The 27,387-nt window shown below is 41.1% G+C and overlaps 2 protein-coding genes across 2 annotated transcripts; one reads left to right on the forward strand and one right to left on the reverse strand.

Moving 5' to 3' along the window:
- Positions 1–259: 259 nt before the first annotated feature.
- LOC117307157 (extracellular serine proteinase-like) lies at positions 260–20,571 on the forward strand. Its single transcript, XM_033791825.1, has 10 exons — positions 260–567; positions 15,134–15,194; positions 16,403–16,522; positions 17,072–17,212; positions 17,321–17,447; positions 17,569–17,817; positions 17,964–18,148; positions 18,613–18,784; positions 19,320–19,463; positions 20,459–20,571. The coding sequence occupies exons 3-9, from the start codon at positions 16,412–16,414 to the stop codon at positions 19,460–19,462; spliced, it is 1,128 nt and encodes a 375-aa protein (XP_033647716.1). The 5' UTR covers positions 260–567; positions 15,134–15,194; positions 16,403–16,411; the 3' UTR covers position 19,463; positions 20,459–20,571.
- On the reverse strand, positions 7,917–11,867 carry LOC117307156 (hyaluronidase-1-like). Its single transcript, XM_033791824.1, has 3 exons — positions 11,266–11,867; positions 9,498–10,094; positions 7,917–8,842 (listed from the first exon to the last, which is right to left on the reverse strand). Exons 1-3 carry the CDS (start codon positions 11,737–11,739, stop codon positions 8,486–8,488), a joined length of 1,428 nt encoding a protein of 475 aa, XP_033647715.1. The 5' UTR covers positions 11,740–11,867; the 3' UTR covers positions 7,917–8,485.
- Positions 20,572–27,387: the final 6,816 nt, after the last annotated feature.

The raw sequence follows: 27,387 nt of genomic DNA on the forward strand, positions 1-27,387 counted from the left end.
TTGACTATAACATCAATTACTACAGATGCATAACATGGCTGACAATTCCACCGACAATAGTTAACAGAATAAAGGAAGGAAAGGGTTTTGTAAGTCACTAAGAACTGGTTACAAAGAGCATGGGCGTGGTCTTATGTTGTAAAACATTCCTCTGGTCGGCATTCTTGACGCAGATGTTTTGGTTGGCAGAGCGGTCATGTCTTGTTCCCATTGTTATTTATACTTTGTCCCTGGCTTCTATAGACAGGTGCCATGTACTGGCGTCCACGTTGATGTTTGGGGAGGAAGGTGAAATCGCTCGAATCCACCACAGTTGGAAAACATGTAAATAATATAAGGAAAAGAGGGACGATTGGAGGTCCACGGTTGCAGGCCAACACAAGCTTGTGCTCGTGCTGGTCTTTGGGTGTCTTACCCCAGTACATAACGAAGATGAGGCAGTTAACAGGTACGCCAAACTGATGTTAGTCATGTAATCTACTAATGCCACATGATAGTCCATCGGGTGCACAAGAACGGAGCTTAGCAGAACACACGTAGAATTGTCCGCCATGATGCCAAGTTGACGTAAGTTTAACTAAATGTGAAAATGAACAAATTGTACACGTTGTAGAACTTATATGCAGCGAGCGATCTGTGGACCGATTCGAGTAACCAACGGTTCTTTTCAGAACCACCCCAACTCATTTAGAGTTTATCAGTACATGGTGATACCGCGAACCATTCTATATTGTATTTCCACCATACAAAGTTTCAAACCATGCTGATTGCAGTATACCCATACCGAACCCAGTTTCAGTGTGTGTTTAATATAAAACAACGATCATCCAGTTCAGTGTCTGGGCATGCCTAAACAGTACGCCACATACATTAAGTATGAATTGCACGCATCTTTTCTTAAAAAGGTTTTCTTGAATTATTTGCACCAAAAGGAAATGGCATTGCCTTGATAATCTGAGTGCGTAAGATTTCTGACGCGTTCTGTATTCCTTGAAGGGTTACGTAACACTGCGATTTTCATTTTAGGCAAATACGCCTACATACTATTAATATACACATACGAAGAAAAAATGTCCCGCAACCTAATCAACTCAGTTGTGATTAGTTTGAGAAAACTCAGAGACGGGAAGTAACAATTTTTTTTTATACATGGACTGTGGCACCTTCCATTCCAAGTATAACAATAGCGAACTGGGAACTTGCTTCTTCGTAACGTGTAAATGCATAAGATTTTTGAACTGCGCATAAAATAATCAGCCATAACTGTCACTTCTGCCAATGTAAAAAATGCCATTAATTCTATTGAAATCGTATTGTTGTGTCTTCGGTCAGAGCACACTCAAACAAAAACTCTAATTGTATGGTTGGAATGTTTGTAAGGAATGTTTGTAAATAGGCCTAATTATCACTAGTGTTATGTGCAAAACTTACAAAATATGCAAGTCTGCCGAGTATCGAAAACAATAAAACGACTCGAACGAAGACTATACTGTTTGTACGTAATCAACCCTTTCTTTTAAATTCACTGAAAGGACATGTTCACAGGTTTACGTTTTATGGTAGATATCTACAACTATAAATTGTAACAAACAGTGGGTGCCAATTTCCAAACGTTAACAATCTGTTTTTGAAAGCGTAATATGAAGATAATCGACAAATGGTACTCGTAAACCATGGCATCACACGCTTTACGAGTGAGCCACATGGCCTGAACAATTTGTAGAAAGTGAAAACGAAGTAAATGTATAATCACATTTCGAGGACATTGACGTGCACGATTTTATCAAATTATTCTTCAGCCGCTATTTTCGACAGTATTGATTTTTATGTATGGTCAGATACAAAATGCAAGACTTCATATTGGAATGCAGTTGTAAGAGATCACTCTTTGTTGCAACAAGATGACATAATCTTGGGTTAGCTGGGGCTGAATAGTCATTCGGTATAAAAAACAAATCAAAGCAACAACAACAAACAACAACAACAACAACCAAATAGTGGAAACAAAACATCATACGGAAAATCACTAACCACTTATCCTCAACTATAACAAAACGTTTCATTGGCAAACAAACAAAAAACACGAATTTTTTTTAAATTGATTTGTAATTCAAATTAACATGAAACTATTTTTTTTTTTTTAAATAATACTACCCTTTTACTTTATTTTATTATAATGATTTTTTTTTTATTAATTTACACTATTTATGTTTATTTTTTACAAGAACATTTTGGGAGGGTTTGTATTTTGGGGTTGTGTTTCACAAACATTAAGAATTGTGGTCATGCACTGTAATCTAAAAGGGAAAAAACACTCCCGTGTTAATTTGATCAATAATAATAAAACACAGAAACCTTTGCAAATGCTGCTTCAAATTTTCATTATGCAGCCAATCAAACTATGAACACCGGGGTTAACCCCTTTTCTTTATGACAAGTGCACTGAGTTATTTACGTCCATATACACAACACACAGACCAACGGCTTTACGTCCCATCCGAAGGACGCAGCAACAGTGGTTTTAAAAATGTGTCTTGCTAACGGACACAAGTATCAATCAGTTTCCAACCTATGATTCTACTGTGGCTATTCTGGATCCTCAATTGCATATATACTGTTCGGCAAAACCATTATTATCAATCAGTTCCCCCGTCCCTGTTTCTCACGGTGTCTTTGTTTGCTATACTTACTGAGTTAGTTCCCCGATGCCTCATCACGAGGGTTCAATAATGTATGTTATAGTATGCATTTTGTATCAATCAGTTTTCAACCTATGTTTCTACTGTGGCTATCCCAGTTCCTTAATTTGCACACGGTTCGGCAAACCATTATTATCATCAGTTCTCCATCCCTGTTTCTCACGGTGACTGTTTGCTAATCCCGCTAAGTTAGTTCCACATGCCCATCATGGAAGTTAAATGTGTATATTATAGTAAACAGTTTGTATCAATCAGTTCTCAACCCCCGTTTATACTGTGGCTATTTTAGTTCCTCAAGTTGCACACGTTTCGGAAAACCATTATTATCAATCAGTTCCCCATCCATGTTTCTCACAGTGACTGTTTTTGCTATGCTGCTGAGCTAATTCCTCGGGCCTGGCCACGAGGGTTTAATCTTGTATGTTACCATAGTATTCAGTTTTGTATAAATCGGTTCTCCATCCCCGTGTTGTACAGTGAGTGTTGTGGTTCTTCAAACTGCATAATGTCATGGCAAACCATTTGTTATACGGCTTATATGGTTCTCGATCGTGCATGGTTTGTTAGCTTCCAAGCCAAACAACTGTTGGGCAAAGTTTTTGTGTTTGCAGTTAGTTTTGGTGTGAGTATGAACTGGCGTCTTATAAGGCTCCACTTGGCCTTCTTACAGAGCCCGAATCTACAGGTAAACAGGTTACATTGCGCAGTTTCGTTTCATTCACATGTTGAAGCAATGCACGTGTGAACTCGCAGGTTCTCAAAATGAACTCAAAGTGTGCTCGTTGAATTAAGCTCAGGTTTCATATTGTGACTGTAGCAGCAATGCTAGTGAGATGGGTAGAGTTTGGAACCGTACCTCTTGGCTCATCTTGACGGTTCCTACATCTACACAGAAGGCGACAAGCCGTGGTCCGGAACTCTTTATTCCGTCTGATGTGAACGAGTACATTTAATAAATTGTTACATGAATGTAGTATCATAGCAGCACTCACCCAGTACACTGAGTAGTTTCCAGTCCAGTGCGAGTACAACATAATGATACTCAGAGGTAGAGATGTTAAAGTGACTCCACAGCTCACCATGAGAAAACTCGCGAGTGACTTGGAGTCGCTGGAGCGATGGTTGATTGGGTGCCCGGAGGGTGTGATCCGGGCAATACGCGCTACGTGTCGCCGGACTATCAGCCGTATTCTCCAATAGAGAACTATTGTGACGAGTAGTGGTAGGATAACAGTCAGGGCTAAATAAATGACAAGTAATAATGTGTAAGATTCATCAGATAGGGAATTGCTATCCACTAAACACCAATTCCACTCCTGTTTATAGTGAGGAACGGCGCCAAAATACCAGGAGTATGTCAAAGTTCCGCATACCACGGTAATCCAGATACAAAGTGTGATGTTATACGCTCTGCGCGCCGTAAGAAGTGACGGATAGCGTAGAGGTTTTTCTACAGCAATATAGCAATCCAAGATGACGGTCAGAAGTGACATGAACGACACCCCGTTGAACAACATCCCTGATATAAAGTAAAGCTTGCAAAGTACTTCCTGAACCATGACGGGGATGTTCTGTACAGCGGCCGCCGTGGCGGGTATGAGCTTTCCAGCGGCCACCGTCGCGGGTATGAGCTGTCCTGCGGCCACCGTGGTGGGTATGAGCTGAGCAGCGGCCACCGTGGCGGGTATGAGCTCTCCAGCGGCTACTGTGGCGGGTATGAACTGTCCAGCGGCCACCGTGGCGGGTATGAGCTGTCCAGCGGCCACCGTGGCGGGTATGAGCTGTCCTGCAGCCACTGTGGCGGGTATGAGCTGTCCTGCAGCCACTGTGGTGGGTATGAGCTGTCCAGAGGCCACTGTGGCGAGTAGAGCCACACCAGAGAAAAGTCCGGCGCAGAGGTCCGCCACGATGAGAGACAGGATGAAGATGCGGCTGACTTTACGCATCTGGGTGGAATGTTTGACCACCGAGATGCAGAAGGCGTTACCGGTGATGATGAGGAAGACGGAAGCGAAGAGCAAGACGGCACGGAGGATGTCGAACCAAAAAGGCGGCTCGTCTGATTCGGCGTTAGATGTAATATTGGAGCTCATTCTTGTTCCGTACGGAGCTTCCGGAGCGGGCTGCACTCCTTCACCGCTCATACACCTCCATGCTAATAAAATGACTAAAACGTATAGAGACAACGTTCGTGTCTCTGTGCTCATCAAAAATCCAGAGAACTTTCTTGCGTGATCTGACCCACAAGTCTCAAAGACTCACGTTGACTCCGTGAGCATGCAACGCTCTTCAACAAGAGTGGACGGGTCGAGTACACTTGGCTGTTGCGATCGTCCCATCCTCTTCAGACTATTATACACAGTGTCAGTGATGCGTCATACTGCAACCCCCCCCCCCCCCCCTCCCCCCACTACGTTTACACACTTATTTGTTTTCCCATTAATTTAATGCAGGAGCGGAATAGACGATAGTTGGACAATCAGGGGTGAAAACATTAAATGTTTTTATTTGATTTTAAGAATCCTTCAACTTCTCACGTTCTTTCGTTTGGCATTGTCGTGCCAAAGGCAGTATTGTGTTGTCTTTCATTAAACGCAATGCCCGCTCGTAATTGCTTTCATATTTGTAAAGAATAGTACTTTTGCTTCTCTGTCAATGCTATTACATCTCACCAACTTGCTGTCTGGTTCTCGTCACAATGAGTATCAAAATCAAATCAAATGAAAATTTAGTTATAACATTTCTTCAAAGTGATTTACGGATGTTGCACTACTCTGCCTCGCCATTTTTCTTTACATTTTGATATGATTATTTACTTCAATACATTTTAGATATTACATTGTCAATGTGAAAACACTTTTGGTTTTGAGTTTGATGCGGATCGTAAGCCTTCATGAATAAAACATGAATAAGTTTGCAAAACTGCTGATAGATTCTGTAACAATAAGGAACAAACTATACACAGAGAAGAGAAGTGAGGCTATAGTTTCCCCAGCGGGATATGAACATAAAGTTCACTATGATTTGGACTGCAGGTGTTGTTAATCTTTTTTAAAGACACTGGACACTATTGATAATAGTCAACGATCAGTCTCCTCTCTTCTCTGTGTAATTCAACATATGCATAAAATAACAAACCTGTGCAAATTGAGCTCAATCGGTCGTCGAAGGTGTGAGATAATAATGAGAGAAAAAACACCCCGTCACACGAAGTTGTGTGCTTTTCGAAATCAAATTCGTGGAAAATTACTCCTTTCTCGAAAACTATACATCACTTCAGAGGGAGCTGTTTCTCACAATGTTTTATACTATCAACCTCTCCCCATTACTCGTTACCAAGTAAGGTCTTATGCTGATAATTATTTTGAGTAATTACCAATAGTGTCCACTGCCTCTAATGCAAATGATTGGCCATTGTTTGTGATGACCATTTGATAAAGGAGACACAAAATAAAAAAATAATATTGCTCCTTGCCCTTCGTGTAATTTTTTCTACATCTCCAGCTACATACTTTTTGTTTTCGTGTGCAGCTGAAGAATCCATATCGATGTCGGTGCCCTCGTACGCCCGCCCCCAACCCGTACTTTTTGTGTTTTGATTTTAAAAATTACCGGAGTAAATTGTAAAATTTTGTAAGCTCTGATTAATTCAATAATTGTAAACCCATTTTTCCTTGTTACACGCTTACACGCGGACAATATAAATATCTGTTTCCCTCACGTCAGTCTTTTTTATAAAAAATAGAAAATTGCATAACAAGAGCTCTGAATCGGGGCTTGCTTACCGGGAAGTGGAAACCAAGAAAGGGAAACTGTACAATTTTAATTAACCATAAGTGTCCCAGCCCCTATAAAAATGATTCACACCACACCCCTGTGTCCCTGATAAGTACATATTTTCTTGGTCAAGTTCGACAAATGAGCAGCCAATTTCATTTACATGCGTTCGAAATAATGACAGTGGACACTATTGGTAATTGTCAAAGACTAGTCTTCACAGTTGGTGTATCTCAACATAAAATAACAAACCTGTGAAAATTGGTCGTCGAAGTTGCGAGATAATAATGAAAGAAAAAAACACTCTTGTCACACAAAGTTGTGTGCTTTGTGATGCTTGATTTTGAGACCTCAAATTCTAAACTTGTGGTCTCGAAATCAAATTCGTGGAAAATTACTTCTTTCTCGAAAAATACGTCACTTCAGCTGTTATTGAAATTACACCCAGCTATATATACATTTTGTTGCGATCGACCTTGTTCTGAAATATGTTATTACACAGTTTGTGATTTCGAAAACACTTTAATATCCAAAGTAGGGCAGGTGTTTTTCTTATTTGATTACTTGTTCTCAGCGTCTACATAATCAAGGTATTGTTAACCGAGCAAATAGAGGTTTTATGAATGTGTGTATGTTGTAATACCCGTATAGATTTAGTCCGTTTCGGGATGAGACGAGATAGTCGCAACTTTGACTTTCTTTTTGAATTCCCAAATTGCATTTTTTTTTTTATGGTTACGTGATGCTTTTTCCCCCCTTTTTTCTGGAGGAAAAAAAAAAAGAAATCAAAAACAAGAACAATCACAGTTTACGCAATACAAACAAAAAAATATTATGTTATCATATTCAACACATCCAAATTTGAGCCGCAAGGTGAAATAAACGGTTGTCATGGTAACGCAGACCTCTTCATCATTTTATTTGTTCATTGATTCTAGCTAGATACAGACAGAAAGGAAAAATGTCCCTTTGAATTTCGATGAGCGAAGTCACCGTAATTACGAGCAGAAATGTCGTGGAGGTACCCCCCCCCCGTCTCAAAGTCTAAATAGAGTTAATAAAGGCAAAGCTGATAGCGTTGAAGCGACATTGGAATATTACTGATTGGCTGAGACTATACTCGTTAGAGATAGCGTTCTCACATAACGAGGCTTGATTGGCGATGTTCATTTTGTTAAGGTAGTCGCCTTAAGCAATATCGTTCGCTGCACGAACTAACGCCCGGTTCATATACTTCCTGCGAATGTGTGAATGCGAAGCGAATTTTGATGTTATTTTTTCTTTCTTTTTTACCGCATACATCTTCATTTTATCGGGACTTTATTTTCGACACTTTTTGATTGTGTGGTTTTTGTGTGTGTTTTTTTTTCATGTTCGCCCAAACCGAGGCTATAAACCACTACGGGGGCTAACAAGAAGAAAATTACTCAATGTCTCAATGTAAAAAGAACTCCAGGGAGCTAAAGGTATTAATGGATATTCCTCGTAAAACAGTCTATAGGTTGTAGGATGGAGGGGAACATGCACCCTGCAGCGTATGCTTCGTAGGAGAGTTGAGCACATTTTCAACAGTTCCGAATTTGTGACGTCAACCATTCGTATAATTCGCACTCGCAGAGAGCATGAACCGGGCGTTACTGTCCGCAAAACGAATAAGTTAACACACACACTTCTGGATCCAAGATTTATATAGACTTGCCTAGTCCCTCCAAGTCAGCCTCAGTTGATGTTGCGCCCTCTGTAAGGACTTGTAATCACAAGGTTGTAGTTTAGAATCCTACCAAGCCAACCGCTGATTCACAATGATCAGAATAAGTATTGTCGGCAATTTTCTACCTCACTTTGAAATGAAATGTTTACAGGTTAGTTTTGTATATCTACATTAGTTTGATTTAAAGTAAAAAGAAGTGGGAAAACTTCATACGACTTGTGTATTGTCTGGTTTATAAGACGTTGTAAACTTAAACAGAGACAAAACGTGTTGACTATACACAACCATAGGGTTGCTGTCATTGCTTTGCTAAACAGTTGGGACCGGACCAACCAGCATAACAAGAGCACTGACACTGACAGTTGTCGACTGAATGAGACTTCATTTTACTCTGACCAAGATAAGATGCTGTCTTCTTTTGTTCACCACACTCAAGAATCTTCCCAGTACACCTGCCGTGGTTGTTGCACAAGGTAGAGGCACAGCTTGAAGCTGCCTGGGTGATATTTCGTACGAGTGGACCCAGAGCCGAGTGGATGTACGCCTTGAGTTCGACACACGATTCCTTATCGTGTGTATCATTGTGATCTCCCCAGAATATAACTCCGTTTAAACCTTTCTCTGCACTCGCCAAGACCGTGCTCTTCAGATCTTCCTGTTGGGGTGAGAATGAAAATAACGTAAAAGTGACGAATCTACACACACCATGGGGGTCCAATTTCATAGAGCTGCTTAAGCAGACAATTTTGCTTGACACATTAACTGCTTAGCAGAAATTAGCAGGATGTGAGTCCCAAATTGTGTATTGGCCTAACAGTTTGGCTGTGAACTTGTTTCTGGTAAGCATAACTTCAATGTGCTTAGCCGCCTTCTTGTGTTGAAGCAGCTCCATGAAAATCGGCCATGTGTGTGTCTGCAATGACTGGATGTAGTGTTCCTCTTTTGTTTGTAATTTTTCGTGTCGGGGCCGAGCAATCTAGTTTACCGGACCCAAGCTCTCATGTTGTCAGCAGCAGAGTGTGGGTTCGAATCACAGTCATGACACTAGCTTGTGCCCTTGAGCAAGGCACTTAACCATAATTGTTTCGTAAAATGTTGGAAGGTATATTGCATTCTGCCCTACCAACCAGGATCAATACCCATGCATACATCCTTACGGACTGAGAAGAAGGGGGTAACCCTATAAACCACATGAGTTGGTGGCAACGTGCCCCAGGTGAAAGTTTAAGTTTTGCCCTAACCTTGATGTGGCACACCAAAGCAAAGGAAAGAACCATGGTTTTCTTTAAAGTTCTATGGGACATACTTACCATAGTGTAATAGTACTTGGTGTGCGAGTAGTTGAACCGGCAATAGCTGTACATTGGCATGAGAGGGTTGTCCGATTTCTCCCTCACTCGAAATGCCTCCCCGAGAGTAGCATCAACGAAAGCGCTCGACCCGTTCAACCCTACATCAGCACTCTTCAGGTAAATAGATGGGTAGATCGCGGTTGTATCATCAAACAGCCACCGTAGTTGGTCATTGTGTTTCATCGCTGTCGCGTTACAGCGTCCAACATGACGCACGTTGTTCTCGCAGTAGGGATAGTGGTAGAAACCCCACAGGCCTCCGGGGCGTAGCAGCTTGCCCAGCTTGACCGTAGCCTCGAAGAGGGCCTTACCAGCCGTCTCGAACTCAAGCTTAGCGACGCTCTCCACTTTAGCCGCGTCCCAGTCGGGGTGATGGCGTTGTACAAAGGCGATGGACTCCTCCGTGTACACCCTACGTTCTGGCCAGAAGTTCTCGCCCCAGATTGGACTCCAGAACTCCCAGTCGATGACAACTAAGCCAGAGAAGTTTTCATCTGGGATGGCATTGGTGATGTCATCCGTGGCCTTCTCTAGATAAGACGTCATGTTGACCAACTATGATATTTTGTGAGAAGAAAATGAAATACATGAAGCCTTAAAGGTTCATTTTAAAGTCGTACAACACAAGACCAAAGGGCCACTAAAAGGAGAAGGCTACAACAACAAGAAGACAATTTAAACAGAAAAACGCATCTGTTGTCAATCCTCTTAAACTTGGATAGATTGCAGAATAGAAGATACATTTGGTGAGTTTCAGAGTGACGCAGATAGCAGCGAAGTTTTGTTTTCCTGCATGCCGGCCAGCATGTTAAAATAAGTTCTCGGTATTACCTTTGAATTTGTTGGTAATTTTTTAGATTTATTATGTGGCATTCATCTCTTCATAAATATGTTCATTATTATTTGTTTTAACTGTATGCTTAATTTTCATTGTCAGCATGAATAATAAATGTGCATTGAATGCCCCTTATTTTTGACCGCGCGAGGGCGCTATAAATAGTATTTTGATCACTTCCGGGGGTACACGCGATTCGCCCTGCACAAATTAATAGGCGTTCTGTCACTTTTATTGCGCCGTAGTTTCAATTTGCTTTAGAGGTGGATTATAACGGCTCCTTTAAAAGTCTTATTGTCTGTGATGGATTAGATGTCTGTGGTTATAATGTGTTCCAATCTTTAAAAACTGTTTTGGGTATGAATGAATATACCCCCGGAAGTGATTGAGAGCGCCCTCACGCGGTCAAAAATATGGCCCATTGAATTAAATTGAATTGAAGAAGCCATTTGAATCGTAGTGTAGTGGAACAGATACGGTGAATATGAGAAGATGTGGCAAAGCGGGTGATGCGAATGCAATGCGTTTGCAAGAGGGCCAATTGAAAGACCTATACGAAATACATGGAAAGACTAAAACCATTTGTGTATTTAACCCTGTTTAGGGGTGTACATGAACTTGCCTCTATAAACTAGTCTTGATTTGTTACTCCCAGTTTTTGTACCAGCCACCGGTAGGGGGCGCTACATCGATCGTTTTGACTCGGAAGGACTGGGTCAAGTCTACACATCTGGTCGAGATGTTTGGTGATACAGATATCTCTTCTCCAGTAATTTGTGTTGCGGACAGTAATTCGCATTGTAATAATATCGGCAACCACGTTAACAAAATTAACGTCTATAATCAAGACTATGCTCTAACCAGGGTTACACGCAATAGCCTACAACCTACCTGTGGAAGTCCACCGTTGACAAACTTGCCCCCTTTCAAATAAGGATACATGCTAATTCCAGCATGATCGAAAAGCTTTATGAAGCTAACCTCACCAGGCTTATTGGCATCAATATTGAACTTCTCGAGTTCCAAGTCAACGCCAAAGCTTTCCCAGCACGCTGTGTAGTTTACGTTCCATGTTGCCGTGAATGGGCGTGGTGGCCTTGGTTTCCCCAGACGGTGATACACTGGTCTCTGTGGCACGTCATTGCCAAACGTGTTCGCATCAGGGACAGAAGTTAGAACAATGATGAAGATCACAGCATACATGGTTTGAACAGTGGCATGTGCTTCACGCGGGCACATACTCCTTCTAGTTTCAATCACTGAGTTGTAGAAATTAAAGGACATGGGAAGCAAAAGATTGGACTTGACGATAGCATGCACCAAGCACCAAGAGAGAACTACTTCCGCATTGTAAAAAGCAGACATCCTTCCCTATCTATATACTGTAAAGCTACGGATATTTGTGAGAACGGACCACGGTACTTCCGTTCAAATTAACGTGAGGTTGTCACTATGAGGACACTTGTGACCCTTCTTTCCTCACCCGCGCTATATGCACAAAAAGGCCTTATCGCAAATACCAATGCGCAAGCGCAGACTGTTGAATGAGGTGCATTGTGGGATATATATGGATCAAATTTGGATACCAGCTAGACCACAATGCACCTAATTCCAAGCTTTACGCGCGCGCCCCGGTATTTGCGAAAAGGTCTACGGGTCTTGCTTTGTTCATTATACAATAGAAAAGTAGGTATATCCGCCGGGGTTCTATAAATGGCATGTTCGTTGGGAACAGTAAAGTAAGAGTGACAAGACGTTAATGCCGTGAGAGCGTAAACAACATTATGTATAGCTAGCTCTCCACGACAAAAGACTGCTCTGTCACTGCTCTCGTGCGACGCTTCTAACTCCCCACTGCGATTTGTTTTCTCCCTTATCGTCCATAGTCGCGAGAGGAGTAGTCTCGCGAGAACATCGCCAGTGTCGCGAGAGTCAGAACGCTATCACAACGAAAAACATTTAACGACTGGTCAAACAATTATGACGAATATTGGTGAAATAAAGACTACTACTGGTGTCTAAACATAGAGCAAGAGAAGGGTGGTCTGTTTGGGCAAGGATCTTTTACGAAACCACCACATCCCCCCCCCCCCCCCCCCGAAATAGCCCTATGTTGCCTATTCGACATATACATCATTCGAAATAAAACTTGCCTTAAAGACCCTGGACACTATTGGATTGCCAAAGACCAGTCTTCTCACTTGGTGTCCTCAACATATGCAAAAAAATAACAAACCTGTGAACATTATTGAGCTCAATTGGTCGCGGAGTTGCGAGATAATAATGAAAGAAAAACACCCTTGACACAGGAAGTTGTGTGCTTTCAGATGCTTGATTTCGAAACCTCGAATTCTAAATCTGAGGTCTTGATATCAAACTCGCGGAAAATTAACTTCTTTCTCGAAACTACGCCACTTTAGAGGGAGCCGCATCTTCCAATGTTTTATACTATCAACCTCTCCCCATTACTCGTTACCATAAAAGGTTTTATGCTAATAATTATTTTGAGTAATTATCAATAGTGTCCACTGCCTGTAAGATTCGAAGATTCGAGCAATTGTTCTCGTCATTCATTTAATGCAATCAATTAATAACAAGTTTCATTGTTCTTCAGAGAAGTTCAGCTTAAAGGCAGTGGACACTATTGGTAATTACTCAAAATATTTGTTTGCAAAAACCCTTACTTGGTAACGAGTAATGGGGAGAGGTTGGTAGTAATAAAACATTGTGAGAATCGGCTCCCTCTGAAGTGGAGTAGTTTTCGAGAAAGAGGTAATTTTCCACGAATTTGATTTCGAGACCTTAAGTTCAGAATTTGAGGTCTCGAAATCAAGCATCTGAAAGCACACGACTTAGTGTGTCAAGGGTGTTTTTTCTTTCATTATTATTTTGCAGCTTTGATGACCGATTGAGCTCAAATTTTCACAGGTTTGTTATTTTATGCATATGTTGAGATACACCAACTGTTAAGACTAATCTATGACAGATACCAATATAGTGTCCAGTGTCTCTAACATTAATTTGTAATTATTGTTGGGAAAAACAGACATTTTTAATTGCAGGGCCAATTTCGAACGTCTCTCTAAAATGCTTCTTTTTGGCAATTGTGATTCCTATATAATCATAGTTACGATTTTCTTAGATATTGTTATCACTGTATCGTTTAGGTTGCAAATTTTGCCACAACCATAAAGCTCCAATGGCACCTTGTACACAAATGCGAGTCACACACTGATGGCATTACTGTGATTCCACGCATAAAAAGCCAGCCCTATACGATGAAAGGCCAGACACTGTGTAGCAGTTTGAAGAGTGATGCGGTCACTCTTGTGTCTTATCACTTAAAAGTTTTATTCAATTGTAGAACTTTGTATTTGTTCCCAAACTGTTATCTTTCTAAAAACAAGTTATCATAATCTGATGGAAAGGCAGCTGCTGAATTCACAGATTATATTTTCCATGACGTCAGACAAATCCTCTGATCACTTTCCTTGATGCGAGATCAATGTTTACATTTGAATCGATTTTGGGGACTTTAATTTATCGAAGTATCGATTATTAACCATACAATTATTACACTAATCAATTCAATAGTATGCGTTGATATACATTAATTCTTTACATTTAAACATGGCAGAAGGTGCTTTATATGTAGTAAACTAAACCAAGTGTCTGCACAAATATGGCAGAAAGTTCAAAAGAACAAGTGTCGTGCTACCAACATCATCATCATCCCAGGTGTTGTTGGTGGTATGGACAAAATTAAAACAGTAGATTGACAATAGATTAATTGCAGTTTTCTCAATGGGAGCACATTGTAAGTTGACTGCCAGGCCTCGGTTTGGTTATAGTGGGTTGAATGAAAGTAACACAAGATGGCTGCTGCGCCAAAAAAAAAAAGTGAGAAACTTTGTGACATCAATTGCGGACTATTGATATTTATTTTGAATGTCCCTACAAGTACACATCCACCAAACAGAACCTGTCTGTGCAGTGACTTGTATTTATTGCCGAAAGTCTGCTGTGAATATGTCAACGCATGCATGAAGAATGATTCGTGCTAGGAATACACAGTCTGAGAAGCGTTACTGACACTAACACTTCTCAGGTTAATTATTGATGTAACAACTGTTATCCTATATGTATATTTGGTGTGCGGTAACACCATGTGTGTATCTACTTGCCAGGTAGAGTTTGTTCTTAGAGAACTGTCTTGCTTTATTCTACTACCGCGGAGTAGATGTTCGGGGGTTCGGGAGACTTCTCAGTTCTGAAAAGAACTGTCCTGTTTTATAACTAGTACCCGGGCGGATGGTATAGAAAATAGGGAAGGACTACTACCTTAGCTTATAGGATCGTGATTAACTGTACTACCGCGGAGTCAGTTCTGTTATCCTAATATTGTACATAATCACCAACGATAATAATAATTACAATATTTATGGAGTGCTTAATATACGTGTGATTTGAATTGAAATTGTTATAAGTTTTGTATAATATCGAAAGCTACTGGGTTAGGCTTCCACCAAAAGTTTTCATTTTCCCATTAATTTTAAGAGTGATTACCTAACATAGGCTTTATATTCATTCCCTTTAAAGTTTAAGCCACCACCATAAATGCATCTGAGAACGATGACGGCTGTCTGGTCTATTAATACAAAGATTGCCTTTTTTTTTTGCTACGTTGCAGAAATTAATCTGAAGGGAGGATAATAAGTTAAGGCTATTAAACAAAATAAAGGATTATTACTTCATTCAGAGACTATAAAAGAGGACGTCCGATGATGACAGAAACATAACCTGAATCAAGGCGACCAAAGGTAAGTGAGCTTTCGATTCTATACACTTTGACTTTGTTTTGTACATGTACACTGTTTTTAAGGCACTGGACACTATTGGTAATTGTCAAAGACCAGTCTTCTCACTTGGTGTATCCAAACATATGCAGAGAAATACAAAACTTGGGCTCAAATGGTCAGCGGATTTGCAAGAGAATAATTAAGGAAAACACCTTTGTTGCATTACTTTGTGTGCTTTCAGATGTATACTAAAAAGCTTCAGCTGAAGTATTTTATTAATTGATTGAGAGATTGCAGCTTAAAAAAAAAACTATGTTACTCAGAGGCAGCCGTTTCGCACAGTTTGTTTATACCATCAAAAGCTCTCCATTGATCGTTACTAACTAAGTTTTTATGCCAAAAAAATATGTTGAGTAATTACCTGTATAGTGTCCAGCGCCTTTAACCAGGTTCCTGCCGCCATTTGATACACTGAAAATATGCCTCAACATTGTGTCGTTTTTCTTTTGCTTTGCGAACTAACAAGGTCGGCAATGTTGTGAAGTCAAAAGTTTTACTCCACAAATCAGAGTGCCGTTAGACGTATAAGGACAACCCTGCAATTTCGAGGCATGATCATGCGTGGATCAGTTTTTTCTACTTCTAAAACATCTTTCTAACCATACGCATTTTCATAACAAACGTTTTCAAACGCCTTTTAGTAACCAAATCGCCCAATCCAGGGGGCAACGTGTCCCTTTAAAGACACTGGACAACACTATTGATATTGTCGAAGACCGGTCGTCATACTTGGTGTATCTCAGCATATGCATAAAATAACAAACCTGTGGAAATTTGAGCCCACTGGTCGTCTAAGTGGCGAGATAATAATGAAAGAAAAAACCTTTGTCACACGAAGTTGTGTGCTTTCAGATGCTTGATTTCGGAGGTTCTGAGGTCTCGAAACTCTGAGGTCTCGAAATCAAAGTCGTGGAAAATTACTTCTTTCTCGAAAAATACATTAATTCAGAGGGAGCCGTTCCTCACAGTGTTTTATACTATCAAAAGCTTACCATAAGGTTTTATGCTAATAATTATTTTGAGTAATTACCAATAGTGTCCACTGCCTTTAAGCAGCTCTATGAAATTGGACCCATGAGTCTTTAGAGCGTAGATTGTTTGAGAGAAAAAAAATGATTTCCTCCAATAACTGTGTATTGTTCTTCCCTTTTCTCTTTTGTCTATGATAGATTCTCAACATGAAGACTTTCATCCTCTTGTGCCTGTGCCTGGCTGCTGCCAGTGCTACTCTTGCTCCTCTTAAGAAGGTGTCTCAGCGCATCCCCAACAAGTACATCATCAAGATCAAGGTAAGATCCTTCACTTGGTGGACCTTGAAAGAAGGGATGCTTTTAGTAATTGTCAAAGACCAATATCCTCACTTAGTGTTTCCCAACAAATGCTCAAACCTCTATTTGGGCTCAATTCAGCTCCGAAGTTGCAAGTTAAAAATGAAAGGGAAGAACGCCCTTGTTGCAAACAATGTTGTGCTTTGAGAGGCATGGGGCAAGGCTTTAGTATACGCCCGAGGCCTTTCTCAGAGTTCGGGTGAACATTTACCTATTACTTTAAAACTTTAACTTCAAAGGGGTTGCATCTATGAAACAATGTTTTTTGCCTTAACAAGTAGGTTATTATGGCTATTAATTGTTGGACTAATTGCCAAGGGTATACCCTCTCCTGAATTTTAAGGTGTTTTTTAGGAACAGGGGAAAACAATTTCAAGCTTTCAATTTCAATTATGACGATTGTTTTTTAGATTAACGAAACCGTCGGTTGATTTTCACAATTTGCAAGTTTCATGATTTATGAGTAACACATTGTTTATAGCTATCTTCACATTTTGTTTTCTCGTTTAGGATGGTTCCAAGTTGGATGAGTTTGTCGACCGTCTTGAGACCCGTACACGATCCCTCAACATCCCCGCCTCCATCCTGAAGAAGTTCCGTACCGTCATGTCCGCTGTTGTGGCTCACATCCCAGACAGGTTCATCGACACCGTAAGTTTCTACTTTACTTGTAAAAACAGAAGAACTCTTTTCGTTTGTACCCTTTCTGTGTCTGTTTCTCGACCGAATTACCAATTTAGACTTCTCTTCATTCTGTAGATCCGTTCTTTCGAGGGCATTGAGTACATTGAGGAAGATGGTATCGTCAGGACCCAGGCAGTCACTTGGGGTCTCGACCGTTCTGACCAGAGATACCTCCCCTTGGACGGCAGCTTCAACCCATCCGGTAAATTTAAACTTCTAGTAACTTTATTTTGCAAAATAATATCGTTCAAATTGAAGTCTTCTTTCGACTCACCCCAAAACACCGCATGTAAATATTTCCTATTGCCATCTTCTTATTTCAGGAACTGGTGCTGGAGTCAACGCTTACGTGATTGATACCGGAGTCAACCCCAACCACTGGGAGTTCTCTGGCCGTGCTACCGCCTGGTACGATGCCCTCGGCGGCAGCGGAGTTGACTGCAACGGACACGGAACTCACTGCTCCGGTACCGTCGGCAGCAACACTTACGGTGTAGCAAAGGACGTCACCATTTACGGTATCCGTGTGCTCAGCTGCATTGGATTCGGCTCCAACAGTGGTGTTGTTGATGGTGAGTATTTTTCATAATACCTGTTCCGCTTTCGGAAAACTCGCATTTTCTGTAACAAACTTTGGTTTTATGTTCAAGTAAAGTTTTACAATTAGAATTTTTAAAAGAAAGGTAACAATTTGTTTTCTTGATGCCTAAACCAATAGGAATTGACTTCGTTGGATCTAACGGACAGCTGCCCGCTGTTGTCTCCATGTCCCTCGGTGGTGGTGCATCTTCTGCTACCGATAACGCCGTAGAGAACCTCGTCAACCTCGGCTTCACCGTATCTGCTGCCGCTGGTAACGAGAACGTCGATGCCTGCAACTCTTCCCCCGCTAGAGTATCTACCGTAAGTCGCCATTTGAATTCATGACGACCCACAAACCATAACTACCCCCCAAAAAGAAAATGCAAACATTAACCACTGTTAGAGAGATTGCAAGGTTACTCACTTTGCCTTCGTTTGGAATCAATGTTCTTTCTTGCACCCCACGTATTGCCCCTCATATTATTTTTACAAGGTAGTGTACGGTACAAAGTATCATTGATTGACCGATTTGTTTGATATTTTTCTCGACCCGAACAGACCTTCACTGCCATAAGAAAACTTACTCGACCTAATTTAATATTACCCTTTCTGTTAGACTCCATGCAAAACCAGTTTGTTATTTCTGCATACACGTTTGCAAAATGTGACAAACCGCTTGAAACTTTTGAATGCACTTGTTCAACAAAGCTAGTTTAGGGTACAATTACACAATAGATTTGACTATAAATTTGATTGTTTTTTTTCTTCTTCTCCCAACCTTCCAGGCCATCACTGTCGGTGCCACCGACAGCAGCGATGCCAGAGCTTCCTTCTCCAACTACGGTTCATGTGTGAGTATCTTCGCTCCTGGTGTAGACATCACCTCAACATGGCACACCACTAACTGGGGAACCAACACCATCAGTGGAACCTCCATGGCCTGCCCCCACGTTTCCGGTAAGAAACAGTTCTCCTCCTTCGAGATTTAACCAAACATGGCAAAGAAATCTTACTCGAATCTAATATAACCCTTTCTGTTTAACGAGTAATGGGGAGAGGTTGATAGTATAAAACATTGTGAGAAACGGCTTCCTCTGAAGTAACGTAGTTTTCGAGAAAGAAGTAATTTGATTTCGAGACCTCAGAATTAGATTTTTGAGGTCTCGAAATCAAGCATCTGAAAGCACACAACTTCGTGTGGCAAGTGTGTTTTTCTTTCATTATTATCTCGCAACATCGACGACCAATATTGAGCTCAATTGTTATTGCATGCATAGGTTGAGAGTGAGAATTCTGGTCTTTGACATCTGCCAATAGTGTCCAATAGTGTCATTAAACAATTGTTGTTGTAAATTTACATTATCATTGAAAACACCTTCAATCCTTTTTTGGATTTGGAAATAAAGTTCAGTCAGTTAGTTGACACAGAGTTTAAATTTTCTCATGAGCTTTGTATCATCAATAATATGACCGAGTATATGCTTTCTAACAGGTGCCGCCGCCATTATGTTGGGCAACAACCCATCCCTGAGCCCAGCTGCACTCAAGTCATCCATGCTCTCTAGCTCTACCTCCAACGTTGTGTCTAACGCAGGTTTCCGATCCCCCAACAAGATGCTCTACATCGGCAACTAAGGTAGGCTTACTCAATGACCTGACCCTCTCATAGCTTATCCTTAACCCCCCCATACCGACCCAATTCACCCATCCGTATTCCCCGTTTTGCCCATTTCCCCCTTCCCAGCCTCCTTTTATACGAATCCCTTTGAAGTTTTTACTTTTACATTTGAACGTTATTTGTATTCATATTATGTGACAATTGTGTTTTGGGGTCTGCTAATGTCAATATGATAATAATCACTTCAGGATTAAACAAAAATCAACAGATTTGAAAAATATTCAGAGGTGTTGAGATACCCCACTGCTGGTCACTTACCAGGGCTTAATTTCATCCAGAAAATATGGCTTAGCAGGTTTCTTTGTTAAGCAAAAACCACAAGATTAGTTGGTGCCAATTGCAACAATGTAAACTGTACAGAATTTTAGCTGATATACAATTTCTGCTACGCAAGATTTGTCAGTGATTTAGCACGTCTTTGTTCATACAGGCTTTATGGATATCGACCCTGTATTGAGTAATACTAAAGGCCAAATAGTCATTATTTTCTAATCTCGTCAGCGATAATGCACTCCGAACCAATAACATCTGTATACAAAGATACTTTCAAATACCTTTCAAGAGCAATGCAATTTTAGCATTAAACACATTCAGGCCCTTGACCTGGGCCCATACCTCACTGATCGATCTTAGTGATTTGTTTGTCACGGAAAGCACTCCCGGGATGATTACTTTAGAGTACACCACTCGAAACGCTGAGAAGGAGATAACCCTCTCTCACAAAAAGTCTCTTCAAAAGACAAACGATAAATTCGCTGATTATGTGACCGTGTGAGGGCGTGTGTCAACCAAAGTTACGCGATGCAAACTGGGCCCAATTTCATGAAGATGTTTTTAAGCAGAAAACACTGCTTGCAAAAATTCCTTGCTTCGCAAAAATTAACACACCATTGATAACAGTCGTTTTTAATGAAGTAATAATTTTGTTTTTGTTTGTGTTTTCTCTCTTTCAGTTTGGCGAGAACTGACGAATGTTTTGGATGGACACTATGCATCTATAACATTAAATACACATTTTGATTAATATTTAAAATATTTTAAAATTAAAAGTAATGACTGTTCGTATGACGACAGATTTGAATTAAAGAAATAAATTTGGATACAAACTAAAAAACAACTTATCAACGTTTGATTGTGTCGTGTTCAACTTTGATAAGACTCCCACCCGGCAATCTTGAACTCCCCTCCCTCCGCCCCCCCACCCGGCAATCTTGAACTCCCCTCCCTCCGCCCCCCCCCCCCCACCCGGCAATCTTGAACTCCCCTCCCTCCGCCCCCACCTAGCAATCTTGAACTCCCCTCCCTCCGCCCCCCCCACCCGGCAATCTTGAACTCCCCTCCCTCCGCCCCCCACCTAGCAATCTTGAACTCCCCTCCCTCCGCCCCCCCCCACCTAGCAATCTTGTACTCCCCTCCCTCCGCCCCCGCCTAGCAATCTTGAACTCCCCTCCCTCCGCCCCCCCACCTAGCAATCTTGTACTCACCTCCCTCCGCCCCCCCCCCCCCACCTAGCAATCTTGAACTCCCCTCCCTCCGCCCCCCCCACCTAGCAATCTTGAACTCCCCTCCCTCCGCCCCCCCCCCCACCCGGCAATCTTGAACTCCCCTCCCTCCGCCCCCCCCCACCTAGCAATCTTGAACTCCCCTCCCTCCGCCCCCCCCCCCCACCTAGCAATCTTGAACTCCCCTCCCTCCGCCCCCCCCCCCACCCGGCAATCTTGAACTCCCCTCCCTCCGCCCCCCACCACCTAGCAATCTTGAACTCCCCTCCCTCCGCCCCCCCCCCCACCCGGCAATCTTGAACTCCCCTCCCTCCGCCCCCCCCCCCCCACCTAGCAATCTTGAACTCCCCTCCCTCCGCCCCCCCACCTAGCAATCTTGTACTCCCCTCCCTCCGCCCCCCCCACCTAGCAATCTTGAACTCCCCTCCCTCCGCCCCCCCCACCTAGCAATCTTGTACTCCCCTCCCTCCGCCCCCACCTAGCAATCTTGAACTCCCCTCCCTCCGCCCCCCCCCCCCACCTAGCAATCTTGAACTCCCCTCCCTCCGCCCCCCCACCTAGCAATCTTGTACTCCCCTCCCTCCGCCCCCCCCCCACCTAGCAATCTTGAACTCCCCTCCCTCCGCCCCCCCCCCCCCACCTAGCAATCTTGTACTCCCCTCCCTCCGCCCCCCCCCCCCACCTAACAATCTTGTACTCCCCTCCCTCCGCCCCCCCCCACCTAGCAATCTTGAACTCCCCTCCCTCCGCCCCCCCCCCCACCCGGCAATCTTGAACTCCCCTCCCTTGAACTCCCCTCCCTCCGCCCCCCCCCCCACCTAGCAATCTTGTACTCCCATCCCAACCTAGCAATCTTGTACTCCCATCCCTCCGCCCCCACCTAGCAATCTTGAACTCCCCTCCCTCCGCCCCCCCCACCTAGCAATCTTGAACTCCCCTCCCTCCGCCCCTCCCTCCGCCCCCCCCCCCCCCCACCTAGCAATCTTGTACTCCCCTCCCTCCGCCCCCCCCCCCCCCCCACCTAGCAACCTTGTACTCCCCTCCCTCCCCCCACACACACACAAACACAAATCACAAACGAATGAATTGTATATCACCCCCATTGTCTCCACCCCTACCCACCCCACCCCCCCCCCCCCCCCACCCACCCCACCCCTGAGAACGTCTGGAGTAATGCATAAATGTATACGTGTCTAGCAAAGCTCAGTAGCTAAGCTCAACAAAATTATTCTTACCGGAATAAGGAGACCAGCCAAGTTACATAAAAGACAACATTATTTTCAAATGTGTACTAGTTTACTTGCACCTTCATTCTAAATAAACATTATGTTTTTACTGGCAAGTCTTTAAAGACAGTGGACACTATTTGCAATTGTCAAAGGCTAGTCTTCACAGTTGGTGTATCTCAACATATGCATAAAATAACAAACCTGATGATTTGAACTTCATGTGTTGTTAATCTTTTTTAAAGACACTGGACACTATTGATAATAGTCAACGATCAGTCTTCTCACTTTGTGTATTTCAACATATGCAAACAATTAACAAACCTGTAAAAATTGAGCTCAATCGGTGGTCGAAGTTGCAAGATAATAATGAAGGAAAAAACACCCTTGTCACACGAAGGTGCTTTCAGATGCTTGATTTCGAGACCTCAAGTTCTAAATCTGAGGTCTCGAAATCAAATTCGTGGAAAATACTTCTTTCTCGAAAACTACATTACTTCAGAGGAAGCCGTTTCTCACAATGTCTTATACAACCAAACTCTCCCCATTACTCTTAATCAAGTAAGGTTTTATGCTAATAATTATTTTGAGTAATTACCAATAGTGTCCAATGCCTTTAAATCATTGCCGCGAGATCATGAGGGAGCCAGTTGCAGCACATGTGGTTTTGCATAGACACTGGCGGTTGGAACCAGTCAAAGAAAACACCAGGTACCCGATTATCGCTTTACACCAAAGACACGTGTTAGGAGTCAGGGTGCTCGACGGGTCTTGATGCCGTGTTGACACACGCGGGTATTCTAAAATGGCTTCCAGTCATGCTCGGACTTCTTTACCGTTCTTTATCTTCATATCCTTCTTCCTGTGCCGAAACCTCCATGAATATCTGGTCTTACACAGCAGCCATCCGTAGGAGAAGCAATAATGGTTATGTGTCTTCTTTAAGGACACAATGTGTGAAGAACAGGACTCGAACCCACACCCTGCACATCAGAAACACCAACAGCAACACTACAGTACAGTAGATCTCACTGTGGATGATTGATAATTCCAGCATGTGATTGAATGTCTTTGTGGAGCTGCAGAGGTAAGCGTTTCGTTTTTTAAAGTTGTTCAAAGTGTAGTCTCGAGTGCATCCATGAAGTGCTAGGGATACCGTTTACTAATAGTCCTTAAAGCCATTGGACATTTTCGGTAAACAGTATTGTCCAAATGCCCACACCTCGTGTATAACAACTTATACATAAAATAACAAACCTGTAAAAAATTAGGCTCAATCGGTCATCGGAGTCGGGAGAAATTAACGGGACAATCCACCCTTGTTTTTGCACGTTTCGCCGTGTCATGACACGTATATTTCAACAGAAGTCTTTCGCCATTACCTTCTGTAAACCCTGTAAGTTATCTGTAAATCTGTGAACTTCTATTTTTTTTTTTTCTGTTCCGAAAGTGTATAATGGCTTTAAACAGGAATTTATTTGGGCGTTTTTTTGGTGTATACATGTAAACAGCACTTGCGTGTATACAACGGCCAAAATAGGCCAATGTGGTTGGCACAATGCAACCTGCAGCCAATGTCAAAAGAAACAAGTCAGTGTACAGAGTTACGTAAACTTTCACCCTTTCTAGTTTTCATGCTATTGTATGCGACAGCTAATTCTACTTCCCAATAAATTATCTCCTATATAATGAAAGCCAAATTACTTTCCTTGTGGTAATAATAAATGTAACACTACTATCGGGCAAAGAAAGATGTTGATAGTTAATTATTTACAGTTCCATTGACTGACTTTATGAGGTTTCTTAGTATTAGAACTAACTAAACAGTGGGACGTAGACATATTCATTTGAGATGCGTTTCATATTTCATATTGAAACCATAGCTGATCATATTTTCATAAAACTGAACATCTACTGCCGCGACACAAACTAATGTATTCTTGTAAAGGTTCTACAATATTCTCGCTTTCGCATTCTATCCATGGACGTTTATCTACACTTTCTCATCCCTGACCCCAACTGATGTATTATTGTCAGTGTATTGTAGAGTTTCTCTTCAAGTGAACATAATTGCTTCAAATAAGACACCCAAAATGATGTATAAAGGGCCTATGGTCATGTTCTCTTCAATCATATCGCTTCAAATAAGTCCCATCTTCAAAATGTATGTCAGTATAGGCCTATTGCCTCAATGACCCAATCTGATGTATTGTTGTAGAGGTTCACGATTTTAGATGATTTTCCCTGGAAAGGTATCATCAAGTGAGCATACTACTTCAAATAAGACCTAAACTGATGTAGTTTTGGTCATGTTCTCTTCAACTGATCATATACTCTGCCTATATGGAAGTTAGTAAGAAAAATCTCAATAAATCAAAGCGCTGTGATCATGCCCTCAATGCATTAACTCTGTATGGGTGTGCGTGCGTGCGGGGTGATGCATTGTCTAATGTCTACTACTTTTCTATGATGCTCATGATCAGAGTCGGTCAGTAATCATGCCTCAATTATTATGAACTTCAAGTGAACATAATTGCTTTAAATAAAAAACAAAATGATGTATTAGCTCAAATATGACCCAAACTGATGTTTTATTGACGAGGTTCTCTTCAGGCGATGATAAAATTGCTTCAAATTAAGACCCAAACTGATGTATTATTGGTCCCTAATGTTCACAAAAGCTGATGTGTTAGCCTTTTAGACGTCATGCTCATATTCTGAGCATAAACTCAGTACATGTAATTGTCTCAACTGGGGTATTACTGTTCATGTTCTCTTCTGAAACATTGTAATTACTTGATGTATCATTTGTCATGTTCTGTTCAACTGAACATTTACTTAGTGACTAAAATAATGACCCACAACTGATGTATTATTGGTCATGTTCTCTTCAACTGAACATACTTATGGTGACTCAAATAATGACCCACAACTGATGTATTATTGGTCATGTTCTCTTCAACTGAACATACTTATGGTGACTCAAATAATGACCCACAACTGATGTACAGTATTATTGGTCATGTTCTCTTCAACTGAACATACTTATGGTGACTCAAATAATGACCCACAACTGATGTTTTGTTGGTCATGTTCTCTTCAACTGAACATACTTATGGTGACTCAAATAATGACCCACAACTGATGTATTATTGGTCATGCTCTCTTCAACTGAACATACTTATGGTGACTCAAATAATGACCCACAACTGATGTACAGTATTATTGGTCATGTTCTCTTCAACTGAACATACTTATGGTGACTCAAATAATGACCCACAACTGATGTATTATTGGTCATGTTCTCTTCAACTGAACATACTTATAGTGACTCAAATAATGACCCACAACTGATGTATAATTGGTCATGTTCTCTTCAACTGAACATACTTATGGTGACTCAAATAATGACCCACAACTGATGTACAGTATTATTGGTCATGTTCTCTTCAACTGAACATACTTATGGTGACTCAAATAATGACCCACAACTGATGTATTATTGGTCATGTTCTCTTCAACTGAACATACTTATAGTGACTCAAATAATGACCCACAACTGATGTATAATTGGTCATGTTCTTTTCAACTGAACATACTTATGGTGACTCAAATAATGACCCACAACTGATGTTTTGTTGGTCATGTTCTCTTTAACTGAACTAAAATTTAGAAATGGAACAGCTTGACATTACATGTTATTGTAAAGTTGGAAGGTTAATAACAATGTTTAGCCCAAAATGCAAGTACACACAAACAAGTTTTGCTAAGTGTGTATGTTTCTTTATAAGCAACCGTTCAAATCGACAAAAAGCCACGCACCGTTTTAAGCATTATGAAAAACCAAATCGTGTGTTTAAATAAAAACAAACAAGTTCATACTCTTTTTTTCAAAAATTACAAACTATGTTTAATAATTATCATACTAAAATAAAACACTTGAAATAATTTGAAGTAGAACACGATTCATTTAAAAAATATATCCATTTGATTATCATTTAGAATTATGCACAAGACTCTAAACTCTAAATAAACAGAAAACAATAATCTACAATGGCTTATTCATTCTAAAAAATAGTAAGAACATTTATTTATTTATTTCAATCATGTTTTGTTGTTGTGTTTCCGAAGGACAAAAACCCCATGTCTGGATGACTAAACTGGACGGAATATTAAACTTCTCAACGAACCAAAGCTAACTTTAAAACACAAATAAGACACAAAACAAAGTACAAAAGAAATTTCAATTAAGCAAATTTCACCTAAGAAAGAACAAAATACATCAAAATAAATAATACCAATTCTGCTCATGCTTGGTGTTCATAAATTATCAAACTGGAATTAATTTTTTACTAATTTTGTTTTTGTTGTACCAAAATTATTAAGAAACATGTGAACTTGCCAAATGAAAAATTTGAAGGAAAAGTACAATATTATTATTTTTCATGAACCATCTAAATGTTCAGGTCGTACAGCTACAATGTACATGCAGTACTTCTTTTGAAGACCCCGCCCCTCCTTTCCCGCCAAAGTAGTACTTATTTTATATACATTGCATATGAGGCTTATTTCCATGGCAGCAATCAAAATAAACTGTCGTGTTTTCTTCAGTTGCTATGATGCATTTCCTCATGAACTTTGACACAGTAGTTACATGTAAGACCGAACAATTTATCTTTAGTTTATCTTCAATTGTATTAATACATTATAGCATTATACACATGTTCTTGAAGTCTGAACTGAACTATAAAAGTGTGGTGTTTAAAAACATACTAAATATCTTATCTGATCTAGTGTTTGAGTTTTTGTACACAAATTTCTTGACTCTACAAGTGACCCTTGCTTTTTTACAGTCTACCAACAAATCCAAAACACAAATTATACCCATACAAATCAAAAAGCAGTTAAATGCCACTTTTTGAAATTTGTTCACAAACATTTTACACTCTACTTGGAGTAGAAGTCAGGCAGCCCGCAGTAGTCGCGCAACCAGCAGTTCGCTGCAACTCGACTTTCTCACCACGTGGGACCATAAACGACTTGTCCACAAGTCTAGTCTAACCTGTTACCTCTAACTTTACCGAGCCAACACTCCCACTATAAAAGTTTTCACATGGTTGTACCCGCAAGTTTACTATTTATTTACAGTTTCTT

This window comes from Asterias rubens, chromosome 2 (assembly GCF_902459465.1).
Source record: "Asterias rubens chromosome 2, eAstRub1.3, whole genome shotgun sequence".
Classification (NCBI taxonomy): domain Eukaryota; kingdom Metazoa; phylum Echinodermata; class Asteroidea; order Forcipulatida; family Asteriidae; genus Asterias; species Asterias rubens.